The 17,610-nt window shown below is 59.9% G+C and overlaps 4 protein-coding genes across 4 annotated transcripts; all 4 read right to left on the bottom strand.

The window, feature by feature from the left end:
- Positions 1 to 370: 370 nt before the first annotated feature.
- Positions 371 to 1,612, bottom strand: LPMP_250610 (hypothetical protein; the record flags this gene model as incomplete). Its single annotated transcript, XM_010701330.1, has 1 exon — positions 371 to 1,612. The coding sequence occupies one exon, from the start codon at positions 1,610 to 1,612 to the stop codon at positions 371 to 373; it is 1,242 nt and encodes a 413-aa protein (XP_010699632.1).
- Positions 1,613 to 4,225: 2,613 nt separating this feature from the next.
- On the bottom strand, positions 4,226 to 8,638 carry LPMP_250620 (hypothetical protein; the record flags this gene model as incomplete). Its single annotated transcript, XM_010701331.1, has 1 exon — positions 4,226 to 8,638. The coding sequence occupies one exon, from the start codon at positions 8,636 to 8,638 to the stop codon at positions 4,226 to 4,228; it is 4,413 nt and encodes a 1,470-aa protein (XP_010699633.1).
- A 1,826-nt stretch (positions 8,639 to 10,464) lies between these two features.
- Positions 10,465 to 15,312, bottom strand: LPMP_250630 (RNA polymerase I second largest subunit, putative; the record flags this gene model as incomplete). Its single annotated transcript, XM_010701332.1, has 1 exon — positions 10,465 to 15,312. One exon carries the CDS (start codon positions 15,310 to 15,312, stop codon positions 10,465 to 10,467), a length of 4,848 nt encoding a protein of 1,615 aa, XP_010699634.1.
- A 1,205-nt stretch (positions 15,313 to 16,517) lies between these two features.
- LPMP_250640 (hypothetical protein) lies at positions 16,518 to 17,423 on the bottom strand (the record flags this gene model as incomplete). The annotated part of the gene is made up of 1 exon (XM_010701333.1): positions 16,518 to 17,423. The coding sequence occupies one exon, from the start codon at positions 17,421 to 17,423 to the stop codon at positions 16,518 to 16,520; it is 906 nt and encodes a 301-aa protein (XP_010699635.1).
- Positions 17,424 to 17,610: the final 187 nt, after the last annotated feature.

The raw sequence follows: 17,610 nt of genomic DNA on the forward strand, positions 1-17,610 counted from the left end.
GCCCGTCTCCCCGTCCATCCTCTGTTGCCATCCCCCTCCGCCCCTCCCCCCCCCCTACAAGATCTGCCTTACGTCCGAGAAGACCAGCAGCTTTTGTATGTGGCCCTGTCTGTATTGTACATCTTCACCATTCGTGACGTAGGGGAAAGAAAGGGCTGAAGAGGGGTGGGAGAAGAAGAGCCGTGTGTGCGTGAGTGTGGAGAATAATTAGTCCCAGAGTTCGCCGCTATGGTAGCGCTATGCTGGCACATCGCCGCCGCGATGATCAGCAGGCACGGCCAGCACACCGTCGCCTCGCCTCCGCAAACAGCTCCCGCTCCTTCGGCTTTCCTCTTTCTCGCGTCGCACGAAGGTGAGGAGGGAGTAAGCACTACGCAAACCGGTAGTGATGCGCATTCATGCGGCTACCCTTCAGCTCCACGCCAGGCCCATACCAGTCGGGTGGCACTGGCTCCAGGGGCGGCTTTGACTTTGTCAACTGCGGCAGATCCTCTTCGATCACGTGGAAAGTGCGGCCAAAGTGGTACTGGTACTCAGGTAAGTGGCCACCGTAGCCAGCAGTGTGGCGCATGTACATCGGACGTGCGTCTGCTTCGTCGCGGCCGCGTATCCACTCGTCGCGACGATCCTTGTTCTCCTCGTACCGCTCAAACTTGCGCCGTGCCGTCGAACCCGTGTGGCGGATGCTAAAGAGAGCGGTGCTGTCAATGCCGGAGTCTGCCGAGACCGCTGCAGAGCCAGCGCCACGACTGAATGAAAAATTTGCCGGCACCAGCTGCAGGACAGCAGCGACAGAGCTGCACCGCTCCGGCATCATCTCCACCAGGCACGGGTGCTGCTGGAGGATGAGTACAATGAATGTCGCCACGTCGCCGCACTGCACCGCTCCCTCGCCGGCGTAGACAGTCGGTGTGAAGGTTGCCTGTACATCAGCCTGGGCCGCTACCAGCGCAGACAGCCGGGCTGCGGCCGTTTGCGCATCCACCGCGTTCTCCTCCTCGCTCGAGAGCTCCACAGCAAAGATAGCGGAGAGGGCATCGCGCACACTATCCGTCGTCACAGCCATGCGCGGCAACGGTGACGCTGCAAAAAGGGTCGACGAAACCACCTCTGAAACGGCTTGCACCAGAGCCAGCGGAGCTTGCCGGCACGGATCTAGCGCCGCCAGTAGATCGTCGGCCAGCACAAAGCCCACCGGGTCACTGTAGGCGAGGAGGATTGCCGCGTGGTTCTCCGGAGTGAGGAGGACGCCAGACTGTGCTAAGACCACCTTCAGTCCCTCGGGGTTGATTCGGCGGCAGGAAATCTGCTGTTTTGGTGCTGAAGGTGAAGAGGAGAACCCGGTCGTGCCTGCCGCTGCAGCAGAGCCTGCGGCTACTCGCATCGTCACCGGTGGCGGTGGACGAGCCCTGGCGGAGAACGACGCAGCGGACATCGAATTAGACGACGCCACAGCACACTCGCATTCCTTCGCGTAGGCCTGCCGGAACTCGACGTACCCGGCAAAACCGCCGCGCAGAAGGCGATTTGTCACGCTCAATAGCAGCGGCTCGCACGCCTCGCGCGCGAGGACCACTTCCACGGAGGTCAACGCGGCGCGGCGAATTGGCATCGCAGCACCGTGATGGGTCGGAGAACAGAGAGAGAAAGGGAAATCGTCTCGATGTGGAGGGTGTGGGTGGGTGAGTGGTTGCCCGTGTCGTCGGGTGAATCAAGCGGACCGAAATTCGAGGGGAGTACAAAGCGGAACGAAACAAGCGACCGCGATAGTAACGCACACACACTATAAAACGGCGGTGGCGACAGAGCTGAACTGGGAGGGCGGGTAGGTGCAAACGCCGCACGGCAAAAGGGGGGAGATTAAGAAGAGCGACAGTAGCAGAGGGTAGAGAGGAGAGGAGGAGGGAAATTGCACGGCACACGAAGAGTGGAGCATGGCGTGTGTTTGTGTGTGTGTGTGTGTTTTTAGGAGTGAGAAGCAGGAGGCAAGTAACAAACAATGAGTGAGTCGGTGGCACCAGAGAAAGGAGAGCGATCGAAGGAAGAGGGGCCCTCTTCCTCTGGCCCCCCCGCCTTTTCCTTCTTTAGAAGCCGGATGATGTACACCCACTCGATTCCAGTGCACGCGACAACTCTGCCTGAAGGTCGATAAGCGAAAAGAAATGCACATGCACGTAGCAGCACTCCACACGCTCAACCCGTTGGAAGACACCACAGGAGAAGCCTCGGAAGACCGCCGCGCCGTCCTCCTCAGCCTCACTGCCGTTGGCTGCTTCACTTTGCAGTAGTGCAGTGCTGTAGGTAAGGGATAGGTTGGTGCGAATGGCCACTGCACACCGCTGCAAGCATCGAGTGAAAATGCGGCGACACGACGCGATGTACAGAGTCTGGCGACTATGGAAATGCACACCAGGTCAAGGGCGCACTCAGGGAAAGAGCCGCGGGAGGGGAGGTGCGTTGGCCGTCGTGTTAGCAGCTCGGTCACGTGCCTCCCCCGGCCTCATCTGCCAAGATCGGCCGCACGAGTGACTTGGCTCGCCATCCAATTCAGTTCGGGAGAACGACGCTGTCGTACGGCGTAGCCGCCGGTGGCCCGAGCGGTAGCGCAATAGCGCTCGCGGGATCACAAGGGTGAACGCCGAGCTGCACATCCGCGCCCGCGGCGGTACCGTTGCCGTCACTACCAAGCAAGTCGAGAGAAGACGCCAACGGCGGCACATGTCAGCCCAGCACGTGAGAAGGGAGTACTCCGGGACTCCATTGATTCAGGAGTCCCATCGTAGCAGTGAGCAGTGACATGTATGCTGCGTGACGGGTAGCACCGCCAACCTGCACGACCAAAGACACCTGGCCCGCCTCCGTTGGTCACCAGGCACGCCCGGCACGATTCACTGCCACGGCGGCGGGGTGCTTCGTGGGTTGTGGGGCGAGTCCAGCCCATCCAGCGGGCCTCTGCCCTCTTCCTCCTCTGGAGGCGGTGGTGAGTGTGGCAGGCCCGCGATTCGCGCAGAAGGGCGTGCGGTGGTGGTGAACACGAGCACAAAAGCACGCGAGAAGAGGGACAAACAGAAAAAGGATGAAGAGAGAGAAAGGGGGCTCGTGGCAGAGTGGTGCTGCGAAGACCGCAGCGCCGCCTGTGTGCCTGCTGGAAAGGAAGCAGGCCTGTGAGCAGAGACGCAAAAAAAGGGGGGGGGTGGAGGGGGAGCAGCAGGGGGGGGGACAGAGGTGCGACAAGCGGGGCGAGTGAGCGCTCAACGTCGAAAAGAGGAAGAGATCAACGGTGGCTGGTACAAGACAGTGAGTCTTCCTTGGAGTTGTGCCTGCCACGACTTCTCCCTGCGAAGAAGCACAGGCAGTGAAGCAGTTTTGTCCACTCCGGAAAACGGCCGACCACCCCCACCCCCGGCCCGCTTCGCCATGTACTTGACCGAGTAGAGAGGAAAAGAGACGAAAAGAGAAGCAGCACAAAGCCGGTGCGCTACGCTGCCTTCATGGGCACCGACGCACACTTTACCTTTTCACTTCTGCCTCCCACCCTCTCTCGCTTGACGCGAAAGATGTGTTTGACACCGCGCATCCACAGATGCCGTGGCGCGTAATGGCGGTGTAGGCGGTGTAGAAGCTGACTGCAGGAGAAGGCGGAGGAAGGCGATGGATATTATTTGCGGGGGGGGGAGGGCGTAGCTCGACTCTACCTCCTTCAGCAAATCGAAAAGCAAACAAACAGAAAGCGAGGCGAGCCTACGAACAGTGTGTCGGGGCCGGGGAGGAGACAGGAAAGGAAGTAGATTGGCGTGGAAAGTGTGAACGGGAAAAGGAGAGAAAGGGATGAAGTTGCAGGGAACCGAAGAGGCAGAGGCGCAACTGATGTCTCTCACCGCACCCCTCCCCCCCCCCCCAGCCCACGTCGGTTCTCAGCGGGCACGATACGCATGTGAGAGTGTGCGGGTTGTGGTACATCACTAAGCAGTCGAGAGATGAAGAAAGCGAGGAGCAGGTGGGTGCGAACCCGACTTGTGCTTCTACTCCCTCTCTGTATGTTTGCAGTCGAAACTGAGCCGCCCCTGCGACTGCTGCGGTTGTCTTTACTATAGTTTTAGCCGTGTGCAGTGGAGATCAAGACAAGAGAAAGAAAGACAGCGTGTGCACACACCACACAGTTGTAGACACGTGTATGAGAGGGGGCCACCGTAGATGATGAGTAACACAACGACAGGAGGGGTAGCTACAACTGCAGAAACATAAGCTCACCACCAAACGACATGAGAGGACGCAGAGGGTGCGCCACGCAGCTGCCGGGCAAAATTGGCAGGCACGAGGCATGTTGTCCGTGCTGCTGCTGGTGCTGCTGTGACAAGGTCGACTCCCCGGCGCCGCCCATCATCACCGTCAGCGGGTACTCGTTCAAGATCAGCCCCTTCGTGTTGAAGGCAGCGTACGTGTTGTTCTGGAAGCACAGCCCCACCAGCCCAGTGTGGATGCCGACAGAACAGCGCATGATACGCGGAGCCGGTGGAGGACCGGGAGCGTGGATGGTGCTAGTGGTGGGCAACGACAGCGACAGTGAGGCAGCCGCGGCATCGGTGTCAATACTGCCGTTGTCCAGCAATGTCCGCTCCAGTCCGCCGCGGCCATAGTAGAGATCCTGGTTGGTCACACACAGCTGCGGTTCACTCAGCTTGCGCGAATCGAAGATAAAGAAGCAGCTGCGAGTAGCCGCAGCGATGGCAAAGCCGGTGTTGGTCGCCACAGGCCCAGCACCGACTACCGCCTCCATAGCTGCCGTCAATGCCATAGCGGGAGCGCGACAGCTCATCATACCCACCGCACCCATCTGACTCTGTCGCTGACGGTCGTCGTAGTAGCGGACAACGCCGTCTGAGAAGCCCGCCAGCAGCGCGCGCTGAGTCGTGTGCGTCTCGAGGCTCGTCAGAACAGGATTCCCCGACACGCTCAGTCGCTGCACCACTTGCTCCTCGGCGAGCGACATCATGTGAATCGCCGTGCCACCGTCTGTAGCAATGGGACCGCCGTAGAAGAGCACCGCTGCACTGCTTCGGTACGTCGACTTCAGATCCAGCCAGCGGTTCGCCGGCGGCGGCGGGCAGGCGGAGAAGACGGCTGCCCCGGTGGGCACCGAGTTCGGGTCCCAGCACCCCTTCATCAGTGTGAAGCCACCGCGTTTGTCGACCAGCAGTAGACCTGACTGCTCTGAAAGGTCGTTGATTATATGCACGTCATGCAACGGCCCCGACAACTGCACGGCAAAGCTGTGCAGCTCCTGCTGCGAATCATAGTTGTCGTACGAGACATACCAGATGCGTTGGTCCTTCGTTGCAACCACCATCGACGCCTCGAGAGTGCGGAAGGCGGTGCACGCGACCGCGTCCGGGCGCACCGCGCTGCGCAGCACGAGGTGCCGCTCCGCCTCGGTGCTCTTCCGGGACGCCAATAAGGATGCCGCCGAGGCGGCGCCGTTGCCGCTTGTGGTGAGGTGCCAGTTGGGGTTCTGCAAGAACAAAGGGCTGCTCCCGGCAGATGTATAGCGGCGATGCGGCTCCAGCTTACGGTCCCGCATATCGAGCACCAGCTGCCTCATGATGTCGGTGTTCCACGTGGCGCGCGTGCGATCTGCCTCGGACCAGTACTCAGCCGACTCGGCAGAGGTCACGCGCGACATTGTGCGCAGCGCCTCCGAGGCGAAGCGCTGGGACTGCGGTGGCACGCCAGTGGCGAGGCAGCGCAGCGCCTTGTTCACCAGCACACTGTCGCAGTTCGCATAGAGCATGCATAGCACCAGCGCCGCGTCGTGCAGCAAGCCCTCCACGATCTGCAGAGCGGCTGGCGAGAGCTTGCTCGCCTCGAGTTCGCGCGTCGGAGGCAGCGGATCATCCGCTGTCAGAAAAGACGTCTCGAATACAACCGTGTCGTCGAAGAGCGCGTTAACGGTGGGGCGGGCGACGTTGAGTTGCGACTTGACACCAACCTCGGCCTCCTCCAGCGCCCACTGGCTCCCCTGCTGACCCACCTCCAGTACGTACTCGGAGATCTTCTCACGGTGTGCGGGAGACAGGACGCTGCGGTAGGCGTGCAGCACCTCACAACAGAAAAAGATGAGCTCTTCGCGGACGTTCATGCTCGCGTCGAAGACGTACTCGCGCAGCTTGATCAACAAGGACTTCTCCATATGCAGACGACGCACCTGCTGCTCGTGCGGCAGAAAGTCGACCCGCACGCCAACGATGCTGGCGAGAAGGGTGACGCAGGAACTCCGCACCACCGGGGAGCGGTCCTGCAGCAGCCGCGTGAACAGGTCCAGGCGCGAGGCACACTCCTTCGAGGCGAATTTTTTGGCGTGTCGCAGACCGAGAAAAAGACGCGACAACACCAAGCACGCCCAAGACCGCAGCTCGGCGTTCGTCGAGGACAAGCACGGAAAGGCGGCATTGAGGAGGCGGTTGTTCCACGACAGGATGCACTGCCGCTCGCCACGCTGCAGAAACTGGCACAGTACGTAGCACGACATGCTCTTGCACCGGGAAAGGTTTACGTCTTTCATCAGGAAGTACACAGTGTGCCCTGGATGAACGAGATGACTCGCGACGCTATTCAGCTTCGCCGCGACCTGGCCAGGCGGCGCAGACCGCGGCGGTGCCTCAGCAAGCAAGGAGCTCATCGGCTGCATCGGCTGCAGTGGCTGCTCGGCTGCGCCATCGAGGCTCGCGGTGCTCGCCCAGGCCTGCAAGCGGGGCTGAGAGTCGGGACGCTTCTGCCGTGGTGCCGCGGTGGTGCTCGTTGGCGAAAAACTTGGGCTGGGCAGCTGCGGCGACTCCCCCCGCACGTAGTTCACCATCTGGCCGTACTCAACGTACTCAATCGACGTGGAGGCCTCCTCCAGCTTGAGCAGGCTGGTGAGGTACTTCTCGCACTGGCATTTCTGCATCTCGTTGCATCCCTCCACCGGGTCGGCGCGAACGACCTGCATCCACAAGACTGCCACAATGAGAAACACCTCTGGCGCCTGTGTGACGAGCTTGCTCATGTACGGCAGTATGCCGCACAGGATCGCACGCTTGCCGGCTGTGCGGCCCGAGTCAAGGTACTTCGCTAGCAGCGTGAAAGCCCGCACGCGGTACTGCACCTGGGTAAGCGCGAGGAGCACGCACGGCAGCTGCTCTGGGACTTCCGCCATATCACCTGACTCCACCCACACCTCAAAGGCCGTGAGCTGATCATCGAAGAATGTCGACGGCTCATATGCGGTAGGGACCCCATCCGTGGCGGCCAACAAGCGCGGCAACTGGCTCACGCACTTGTCCACCACGTACTCCCATAGTTCCCACATGGGGTGTAGGTGTGCCTCCTGGGAGAGGGCTGGGTACGTCATGGGGGTGCAGCCGGACTCACGCAGCAGTCGGTCCGCTAGGATGCAGTTGCGAAAGATGCCCTTGACGGCAGTGCTTTGGCGGAACAGGTAGTGGAACTGTGCTGGCGGCAAGGTGCACCACGCGATTGTGTCTGTCACAGCGTTCAGGATCCAGTTAAGCTCACCGCGTGGTGACTTGCGGTCGTTGTAGTCACCAGGAATGTTACGAATCATGTCCGCTGTCACATGCGGCAGCAGCACCGCGTGAAAGGAGAAGCCAATATACCACTCCAGCGCCATCCGTAGCGGCGTCGTCAAGCACGACGTCAGCAGATCCGCCGGCAGGGCTGGGCTCAGTGGGAGAGTCTCCCCGGGGCCGCAGGCACAAATGAGCAAGTCATGCGGTCGCTTCTCCTGAAGCTGGTCTCTGCACCAACGCTGCAGCAGAGAGCCGGCGGAGTTGCAGTCGAAGACGTAGATAGCCGGTGCTTCAACCAGCTCCGCAATCTCAGTGATGTTGAGTGGGACGTAGTGCGTGCGCTCTTTATCAAACACCCACACCTCCCCCAGATCCGTGGCGCGTGGCATGCCGTGGCCGTTGTAGTGAACTAAGATTCGGCCGTCGCGGGCCATGCGACGGCTATTCACGAGCGCCAATTTGGAGACCTCCAGGCTTGCTTCCACGACGCGCATGACGCATACTTCGTCACGCAGAACGGTGCGGTACTGCCGCTCGAGAGCCTCGGCGATACTATCGCTGCCACCCACGGCGCCAGTGCCACGGCTGCCGCGGTATGCGCTTGTGGCGACGTGCGCCACCATCGGGTCTACCCAGCACTCCATCTTCGCACACGGCTCCACACGGGGAAAGCCGGGCGGGTCGTTGCCAATGTGGAGGTACATGAGCAGAACGGCGTGCGTGATGCGCACCCGGTAGCGCGTGGTCGCCCTTACCAGCGTGACATCCCCCAATGTGTCCAACCCGCCACTTGCTTCATCCATGGTATCATCGTTGACCAGCGACGGGAGGTTTGACGGTGCGAATGCAGCCACGCGCTCGCTGATTACCTCATCCAGAGCTCTGGACGAGTGAAGCTCGTGCGCGTGGCTGCTAGACCCGGCGGCGACAGTGACAAGGGCAGAGCTAGTACCGTCTGATGCCGAGCCTGGAATGGCGGCCGGGACGGCGGTGGCGCCGCCGGAGCCGGGAGATGGAGCAACCGCAGCGGAGGGACCGCGCCGCTGATCAGTATTACGCCGACGACTCAACATTGCCCTCGAAGAATCCTGGGCAGACGTCACAGTGAAATACACTCAGAGGCAACAATGCGACGCGGATCGCGACTCTCAGAGTCGTTCCTCCGCTATCTCCTCTAGCGTGTCTGGGGGATCAGGGTGGGGCTGCAGAGATGAAGCCGTGAAGACAAACGGGGGTGTCTTTTGGGCTTTAGAGCCACCAGCAAAGCAAAGCGGAAAAAGTGAGTACGCGGAGGGAGAGAAGAAAAGGACGACAGAGATCTGTGCGTGTGTGTATGTGTGTATGTTGTGGCGTTGAGTGTTCCTCGTTTGCGGCTGCCACTCCCGCACAGACAGACAGACACACACACACACGCACGCGTGCACAAAGGAGAAGACCGACAAGAAGGACAGAGCGAGCGGCAGAACAGACGCAAACGTCGCTCTCCGCAGAAATTAAAAAATGAAAAATGCGCCCACAAACACACACTCGTCGAAAGCAAAGTCAACAATCACGACGAGTAGCCACAGGCAAACCAAACACAAAGATCGATAGGGTTCAAGCGAAGCAGCGTAGGTTCTCCAGCAATACAGGGAAGGAGGTCGTGAGAAAGCGGGGAGGGGTACTGTTCGATAAGGCAGTTAAGTTGATGGCAGGGATGCGCTTTGCTTCGTCTTTGAGGAGAGGGGGTTGGTTCAGGACGCACCACCACAACCAATGGCGCACGGAAAAACGCGGACCACTCCACGACTCTGCACCTGGGCTGCTTATCCTCGTCGGTGGTGTGGATCAGCACGTGTGCATGGGCCTAGTAGGTGGGAGCGAGGAAGCCGATACCTTCGCAATGGTGCGCAAAGTCCACGACGTTATGTTTACTTTCCCCCTGCCTTTTTTTTTTTGCTCTCTTCCATCACTTCCGCTGTCTCTCTCCTTTCCTTTGGAGCAGCAGAAAATCGCGTACGGGGTGAAGAGTCGACTGGAGGTCGTCACGTGTGCACGTGCGTTGGCGCAGGCGTACTGAAAAGAGACATTATCGACAGAGAGAGGGGGAACGGTGACAGCAAAACATGCACTGAGGGACTGCGTGGACTAGCGCATTGCAAAGCAAGAGGAGATCCTTCCACCGTGGTAGGGTGCCTATGCTCAGTGGGGGAGGGAGGGGAAGCAAGAGAACCTAGTCCACCCTCCGCCCAAGCAGAGAAATGAAGGCGACAACAGGGGCACGCGTGTGTGCATGTATGGGAACGCAAAGAGTCCCACGCGTGGCACGACCACCGGCCGGACGTAGATGGGGGAGTTAGGGGCGAAGAGGGGTGAGTGCGGTGCCGGCACAAAGGTAAAAAAAAAGATGACCATCCATCTTCTCCCCCGATGTACAGCAGCGTCTTTCACTACACCCTCACGCACCATTGCACCCTCGCCGTCCTCTCCCTTTCAATGAGGTGCACGGGCCGGTGTGCATGGCACGTTTTGCCCACCGCTTTGTCAGCTCCGCATGTTCCCCTTTTTTCACCCACGCGTCGAGGTCCATATCTGAATATGTGCGTGAGAGAGTGTTGTGCGTCTGTTACCCCTTCACATGTGGGTAAATTACGAAGAAAGCGTAGCACAGCACTGATTAACTCGACTTACAGAACGCCTTTACAAAGTGGAAAAAGAAGAGAAAGTAAAGCGCCACTCAGAGGCTGCTTAGGCATACACAGGCAGACACTACCGACGAAGAGGGAAAGAGAAGCGCACAACCTCACCTAACCATCATCAAAGGCCGGCATTATCCACCACCACCACCCACCCACCCACCCCCCATGTGTACAGACAGGGAGAGAGAAATAGGGGGGCTTCATCCCCGCGATTTCTTTTCTCACACAAAGTCAGAGTGCTCCGACGTCTTCAGCACAACGCGAATGCCAATGCTCGTCAGCTCCGCCGCCCACAGCCGCAGCACCTGTGGGATCTCCACCATAGCGATCGAGTCGGTGCTCTCGTCCGCGCCGGCGCCGCAAAAGCGGCAGGTGCGCCACGTACCGTACTCGGTGGCGTGACGCTCGTAGAGGGAGAGCAAACTGCCGCACCGAGGGCAGATGAACGCCTTTGTTTTGTCCGACACGTGCAGGAGGCGGTCAACGACGACCTCACTAATACCGTGCGACAGCAAGCCGTCCCGCTCCATCTCCCCAACTCGCACACCGCCATGGCGCTTGCGGCCCTTCACCGGCTGCCCCGTCTTGGTCACTGCTCGGTACGTGTGCGCGTCCGTACGCGCCCGCGCTTGCCACTTGTCGCTGACCATGTGCCGCAGACGCTGATACCCGCAGATGCCCATGAAAACGTCCGCCTTCATCTCCTCTCCGCTGATACCGTCAATCAGGTGTTCGCGGCCGTAGCGGTTATACCCCGCCTTGACCAGCGCGTCGCCGATCAACTCCGCCACTCGCGGCTGGTCGTCTACCGTTGACCACGCACTGTTATCGATGAAGCGGCCCTCGATGGCACCGACTTTGGCGGTCATGATCTCCAGCATCATGCCGACCGTCATGCGCGACGGAAAGGCGTGAGGGTTGATGATGACGTCTGGCGTTATGCCGCTCGTCGTGGAGAAGGGCAGGTCGTGAGAGCTGATGTGCAGCGGTAGCGTACCCTTCTGGCCATGGCGGGATGAGAACTTGTCACCTACGGCCGGTGGGCGCGGGATGCGGAAGATCATGAGTACGGACGTCGGATCCGGTCCGCTGTACACGAGCGGAATCACCTGCTGGACCCACGCATCCTCGCCCTTGTCGAAGTGGCGCCACTTAGTGGCGTGGTGGCGCGTGTACTCGTAGATAGACTTGTTCGTGAACGGGTCCACCCGCTCCACCCGCTTAGCGCAGCAGTACACGTCGCTGTTGTCCCGAAGTCCAGGGTACTTGTGGTCTCGGTCAAAGGAAAAGGCTTCTAGACTCGCGTTCGCCCTCTTCGGCGGCAGCCCATTGGCCTCCAACTGGGCAGTGAATCGCTCGCCCGTGGAGAGCAAGTTGTGAAACACAAAGACGTCGTCCTTGTCGGAGCCTCTGCCGGCTGCGGTCACAATCTTGGCGACCGTGACGCCAGCCGTCAGCATACCGCGCTGGGTGGTGGTGGTGTTGATGATGACGGCGTCATCCATGTCGTAGCCGGTGTATGCGAGAATGGCGATCACGGCGTTGACGCCGAGGTTCACGTCGTCGAGGCCGTAGTAGTCCATGGGAAGGGTGCGGCTGATGTAGCGCTGCGGGCAGTAGGTGCGGAACAGCTTCGCCTCCTTGCGCCACGCCAGAGCCTGCAGTTGCGTTCCAGAGGACTGCTTGCTAAGGCCGCACTGGAACAGGTTGCGCGGCGAACAGTTGTGCTCGAAGAAGGGGATGGTCGCTGAGGTGAGGGAAATGAAGTTGGTGCCGTTCTGCTCCATGTACTCATACTTGCGGTTCAGCTGTACAACGGCGTCGAGGGGGTCGCTTGGGACGGCGGCGACATCCGCCCAGCTCTGCTCCCAGGTCCCAATGAACACAAGCGGGAAGGGGAGGTGAGTCGCACCTGTGCGCACTGACGACTCGAGCAGCTGCACAGGGCGCATGAGACGGCCGCAGTCGTAGAACACGTACAACCCCGCCGGGTCCCTGCTCCCTGGTGCCACGTACACCACCTCCAGCGTGTGCAGGGGCGACGCATCCTTGCGGCGTACGATGCCGCTCACGTGCACCTGCGAGCGCAGCGTGAGTGCCTTGAGCTGGCGAAGCGTTGCTGCAGCCTTCATAGCGTCCGTCGGGCTCAGGTAGCCGACCAACTCGCCCTCCATCCACACCGGCACTGTCTCACAAAGCTGATCCACCACCGAGCTGCGCGTCGCGCGACTGCGTACGTTCGGCACCGCCTTGCATACCATCTCCCGCAGCTGCGCTGTCATCGCCACATCTGGTGAGTTTGACGAGATCATCGAGATGCTCAGGTGATTCAGCACACCACAGTCCTCGCCGTCGGGGCTTTGCACCATGCAGATAAAGCCGTACGCCTCACACGGATACTTACGCACCTCGCTCGAGCGCATGTCGGCGATCGTCTTGCCACGGTGCACGCAGCGCAGCTGCTCAAAAAAGCGGTAGAAGTTCAGGTGCTCCGCCATGACCACCCAGCCAGACGTCTGCGGGCAGTAGAAGTCCTCTTCTCGGTCGAGGTTGAGGTTGCCTGTCACAAGCAGACGACGAAGCTGATCGAGCGGGTCACTGCCGCCATGCCGGCCACAAAATTCTGCAAATTGACGTACCTGCCGCACGATATCCTCGGCGTCGACGGGAGGCAGAGTGCGTAGGGAAAGGATGCGGTGAAAGAGTGCTGCAGGCAGATGGCGTGCGAGGCGGTAGACAAAGCCACGCATGTATCGGTTCAGGCACACCTCGAAGGCACCCATTAGCACCTGCGAAACGGTGAAGAGTTCCTGATAAGCCGGAACGTCGTTACCCTGATGCTCGACAGCGCCGTCGATGAAGAGATACAGCTGCCGAGTGATGGCGATCATCGCGTCGAACTTGCGGTCCAGCTCTGCAAGAAGCGCCGGCGACAGCCACGCCACCAGCATCTGCGCAGTGGCGCCGGGGGCAAGATCCGGCGTGGCCGCATCACAGCTGTTGAGGTGCGGCAGAATGTGGCGCCGCAGCATGAACATGCCATACCACGCGTCGTGCTGGCACGTCGAGCCCTTCGCGTAGAGCGGCAGAAAGTGAAACGTAGATGAGTTCTGGTGGTACTCTCGGTACATGCGTCCAAGAACGGTGATGTAGTCGGTAAAGTGCCGCAGATCACCGTAGGGCTTGCCGCGGTGGTGCTGGAGGAGCGCCTCGACACGGGCGGCGTGGCTGCCCTCTGGCATGCCAATTGTCAGCAGCCGCTGCAGCTCCACCGCCGACACGCTCTGCGTACTCATAGCGCTGAGAAGCAGCGGCACCGGCAGATGCCACACCACCTTTCGCGCAAAGGAGAAGATCACCTCTCCCTGAGTGGTGTAGTAGAAGTAGTTCTGCGCCGTCAGCCCGCTTGGCCGCTTGCAGCGAATGACGACGGCCTTGGCGGAGAAGTGTGGGCCCTGGGTGGCGAACCGCTCACGGAAGATATTGATGGGAACATTGCAGCGCTGCATGAGCAACGCACGCAGAATGCGCTCACCGCCGTTCATGATGAAGTAGCCGCCCACCTCCTTCTGCTCCTCCAGCGCGCGAAAGTGGTCGAGGCGGGCGTCGACGTTACGCAGCGCGCAGCGAGCTCCCTTCACCATCTCCGGGAAGCTTGCAAAGTTCACCCAAAACTGCTCCTTGCTCGGCACAAGGTAGTCGTAGGTGTCGTAGTCGGCAGGAGCGACGCGCAGCTGACGCATCAGCGCAAAGTACTCCGTGGAGAGGGTGCGCAGTATGAGCGAGGACGGCGATGCGGCGCTGGTCGATCCAGAAGCGGCGGCCAGCTCGGCTGCAGTGTTCTCGTCCGGCAGGAAGTGGAAGCCGAGGCGGATGTGGCAAGGCTGGCCGTACGTCTCGCCGTAGCGGCGGTGATACTGCGGGGTGGCGAAGGGCAGACAAGCGTGAATTGTCTTGTCGTGCAGCAGCTGTACCTCCTCGACCACCTCCGCCTCGCGCAGGTGTTTTGTCTGCATAAGCACCACCAGGTCGTGGCTACCGGAGGTGGCACGAGTGAAGATGCTCTGCTCCTCCTCCCGCCATGTTCGCTGAACGCAGTCCAACTCGCGAAGGGCATAACTGATGCGCTCCTTCATGATCGTGAGCTCGCGACGCTGCACCTCCGCCTGCTCTCTTTGCTGCTCTACAGCCGTAGCCTTGCCTACTGGCTGGCAGTCTTGCAGCGCAATGTCTGCAGCATGCAGACGGTTCTCAACCTTTTTGATGTTATGCCGCGCATGGTCGAGCACAATGCTAGCGGAGTGCCCTGGCCGCACGCCAACCGCGACGTCCAGAAGCACCGCCGAGCACACGCCGATCGGTGTAGCCTTCTGAGAGGCATCCGTCATGACCGGGCCGGTGAAGAAGGCGCCCTCGTTTTGCATTTCCTTCACGAACGCCTCGACGCGCAGCGCCATGAAGGCGTCGAACTCGTCGATGTGGAGCGCGACAAGGTCCGCCAAGAGATCGATGTTAACGCGACTCGGCTGCTCGCTGGGGTGCTCTGCCAGGAGGACGGACAGCTCCTCCAGCTCCGCCATGGCCTCCTGCACATGATGGTGCTGCATGCCCTCATAAATGGCAGTAGCCGTCGCGGAGGCGTTCGCGGTGTCGCGCACCACCTCCTGCGCTGTACTCATGAGTTGCCTCACCTCTTTCAGAATGTACTGCAGATGTCGCGGGCCGCCGGTCTCTGGGGTGCCGATATGGCTACGGCTGAACTCGATCCTCGGCAGCTTCTTGCGGAGCCGTTCGAAGAACAACATGACGGAGGCCTCAGCCGCCTGATCAAGCGCGGCGGTGTGGTGTTGCCTCTCACAAACGTACTTGAGCCGCGTAATGGAGTTTCGGACGTGCTGCAGGCGCTCTGTCGCGGTCATTTTCATGGGTGGCGCGCGTGACTCATGAATACCGACGGTGCCAGTGCGACGGTGGCGGCTCGAGGACCCAGTGCTGTGGCTCGTCACCATCGACTCCCCCGCTGAGGAGGAGAGCGACTTGGCGCTGTAGTGTGATGAGCGAGACGACATGGCTGGCACACACTCTAGATGGAGCGAGAGCGAAGGAAAAGAGTATTGGTCGTAATTCCGCTCACAGACCTGCCAAGGTAGACAGCGAAAGGTGGTGAAAGATGCGCGCAGCTACAACACGCCCAGTGAGAGAGATGGACGTTGCGACCCACACTGGCAGAAAAGAGACGCGAAGAGAAAAGGCAGAAGGGGCTTTTGGTAGCCAAGCGTCGGCCAAGCACAGAACTACACGCCTACATGGGCACACACGCTTACACGGAGTGATAGATGACGGCGACTCGAGGCTCGTAACTCGTGGCGGCACCTGCAAGGATGACCCTCTCTGTCACCGTGATATGCTCCTGCTTTGCCCTCTCCGTGTGTGGCGCTCGTGCTCCCTCTCGTCTACAGTCTCTTTTCCGTTGCTTGCTTGTTTTTCGGTCTCACACTCGCTCTCCTTGTGCTCGTTGAAGATGAGGGGATGCGTGTGTATCGGTGTGTCTGTATGGCACTAAGCTAGTGAGGTGGCGGTGAAGATCGCGTAGGTGAAGGAGCGTCGGTGCAGCCTGTACACCGCATACGAGAGCAAGAAAGCGGAGGTCCAATGTGCAGTCGGCAGAGAAGATAAAAGGAGAGAATGAACGTGACTAAGATTTACACACGCGCACAGACGTCTGTGCGCGTGTGTGGGCATGTGGAGCGGAAGAGGACGAGGGAGATGGGCAAGGAGAGACACATATGCACACTCACCCATGAAAAGAACCTCTGGCAAACGAAAAAGCAACGCTCGCACCCGCTGCAGTGATGCTCGGTGTTCGTGGAAAGAGCGTTCAGGTAAAACGGTGAGCAGCAATGCCAGTTGGCGCACAAGAGGCGCGAAAAGATGAAAGAAAGGGAGGGAACACGAGAGACGTATCCGCTCAGAGCTTGATTTTCAAGGTGTGCAGCGTTGCCTTGGTCCACCCTCCACGTCACCATCCCTTCCGCGGTGTTAAAATTTTATTGGATTTCTTTGGGTTTCTTTCGCTCCTTCAGTGTGTGCGTAGGCGGTCATGAGGTAGGACTTGCACCTAGAAGCACCAACAGCACCAAACCCTCCACCAACCGTCCATCACAACTACGAGCAGGGAAGAGTGGGGGGAAAGAGCAACGCGAGCCGTGGCTCAGATTTGCAGCCGCAGTGTCACTACGCATACACACACACACACGCACACGCACACGAGAAGCTACCACTTTGCGTAGTTTGTGTATTGCAACGTCAGCGCCGTGCATACAACGGTGAAGCAGACGTTGATCGGGATCCAGTTGTAGCGGGCAAACACGCCAAGCATGTACAGCATCCGCGGTAGGTCAATATAGAGAAACTTTGGCAGTCGGCCACCTTCTGTCTTGTACATGTAATTCAGCAGTTTGATCTGCTGCGCCACATCCCGCCTCGCGCGAATCATGCGGAAGAGTGGGGCATAGGTGACAAAGGTGCGGCGGATACGTTTGGTCCACATCTCATCCACCACGCGGATTGCCTTGTCATAGTCATCGTTCAGGCAATAAGCACGCACCATCTGGTTCGCCAGCTCCCGCTGCACAATCTTCGGCTGAGCCACTGAGCAGTCCATGAGCTCCTCGTACAGCTCCTCCGCTTGGAAAACAGTCATCTTGCCCCGCTCCACGTCGTAGCTAATCAGACTGAAGAGTGGCACTAAGTGGTGAGCCGCCAGGCCGGATAACACATGAGGGTGCTCGCGCAGGCCGCCCTCGTGGAACCACAACGTATGAATTGACGGCCGCACCTCCTTGTTCATGAGATGCTTCTCAAGAAAGTTCTCCGCATTGCGGATGCCGAGCGCCAGCTGCGACAGCGCGACTGTAATCTGATTTTCCGTCCGCTGGAGGGCGAGCGCGTTTTCGATAAGGACAATCTGGTCCATGCGGTTGAAGAGCACCGGTGGCAGAGGCTTATCCAACCTCACAGCCCGTAGTGGCGCTTGTGGACGCATGAACTTAAAGTGGTCGTAGCCGGCGCGAATGGTCGGGACGCCGCCGACCAGCAAAGGTCCTACGGGGTAGCAACTCACCCCCATCCATGGCTCTACGTCCATGTGGCCGCGGCGCAGTATTCGACAGGCGCGCATCCCGCATGTACCAGCCACGCTTGACCTTGCGCACGAGAGAGAGGGGGGACGACACGAAAAGAAGCGGCAAACTGTGCTTGCGTTGCTTGCCTGTAAGAGGCGGTGGTGGTGATATGAGTAGACCCGTTCCTTTTTCTCGGCTCCCCCCCCATCGTTGTGGGAGTTCGCGCGCGATGACGAACAGGAG

The sequence above is a fragment of the Leishmania panamensis genome (genome assembly GCF_000755165.1).
Source record: "Leishmania panamensis strain MHOM/PA/94/PSC-1 chromosome 25 sequence".
Classification (NCBI taxonomy): domain Eukaryota; phylum Euglenozoa; class Kinetoplastea; order Trypanosomatida; family Trypanosomatidae; genus Leishmania; species Leishmania panamensis.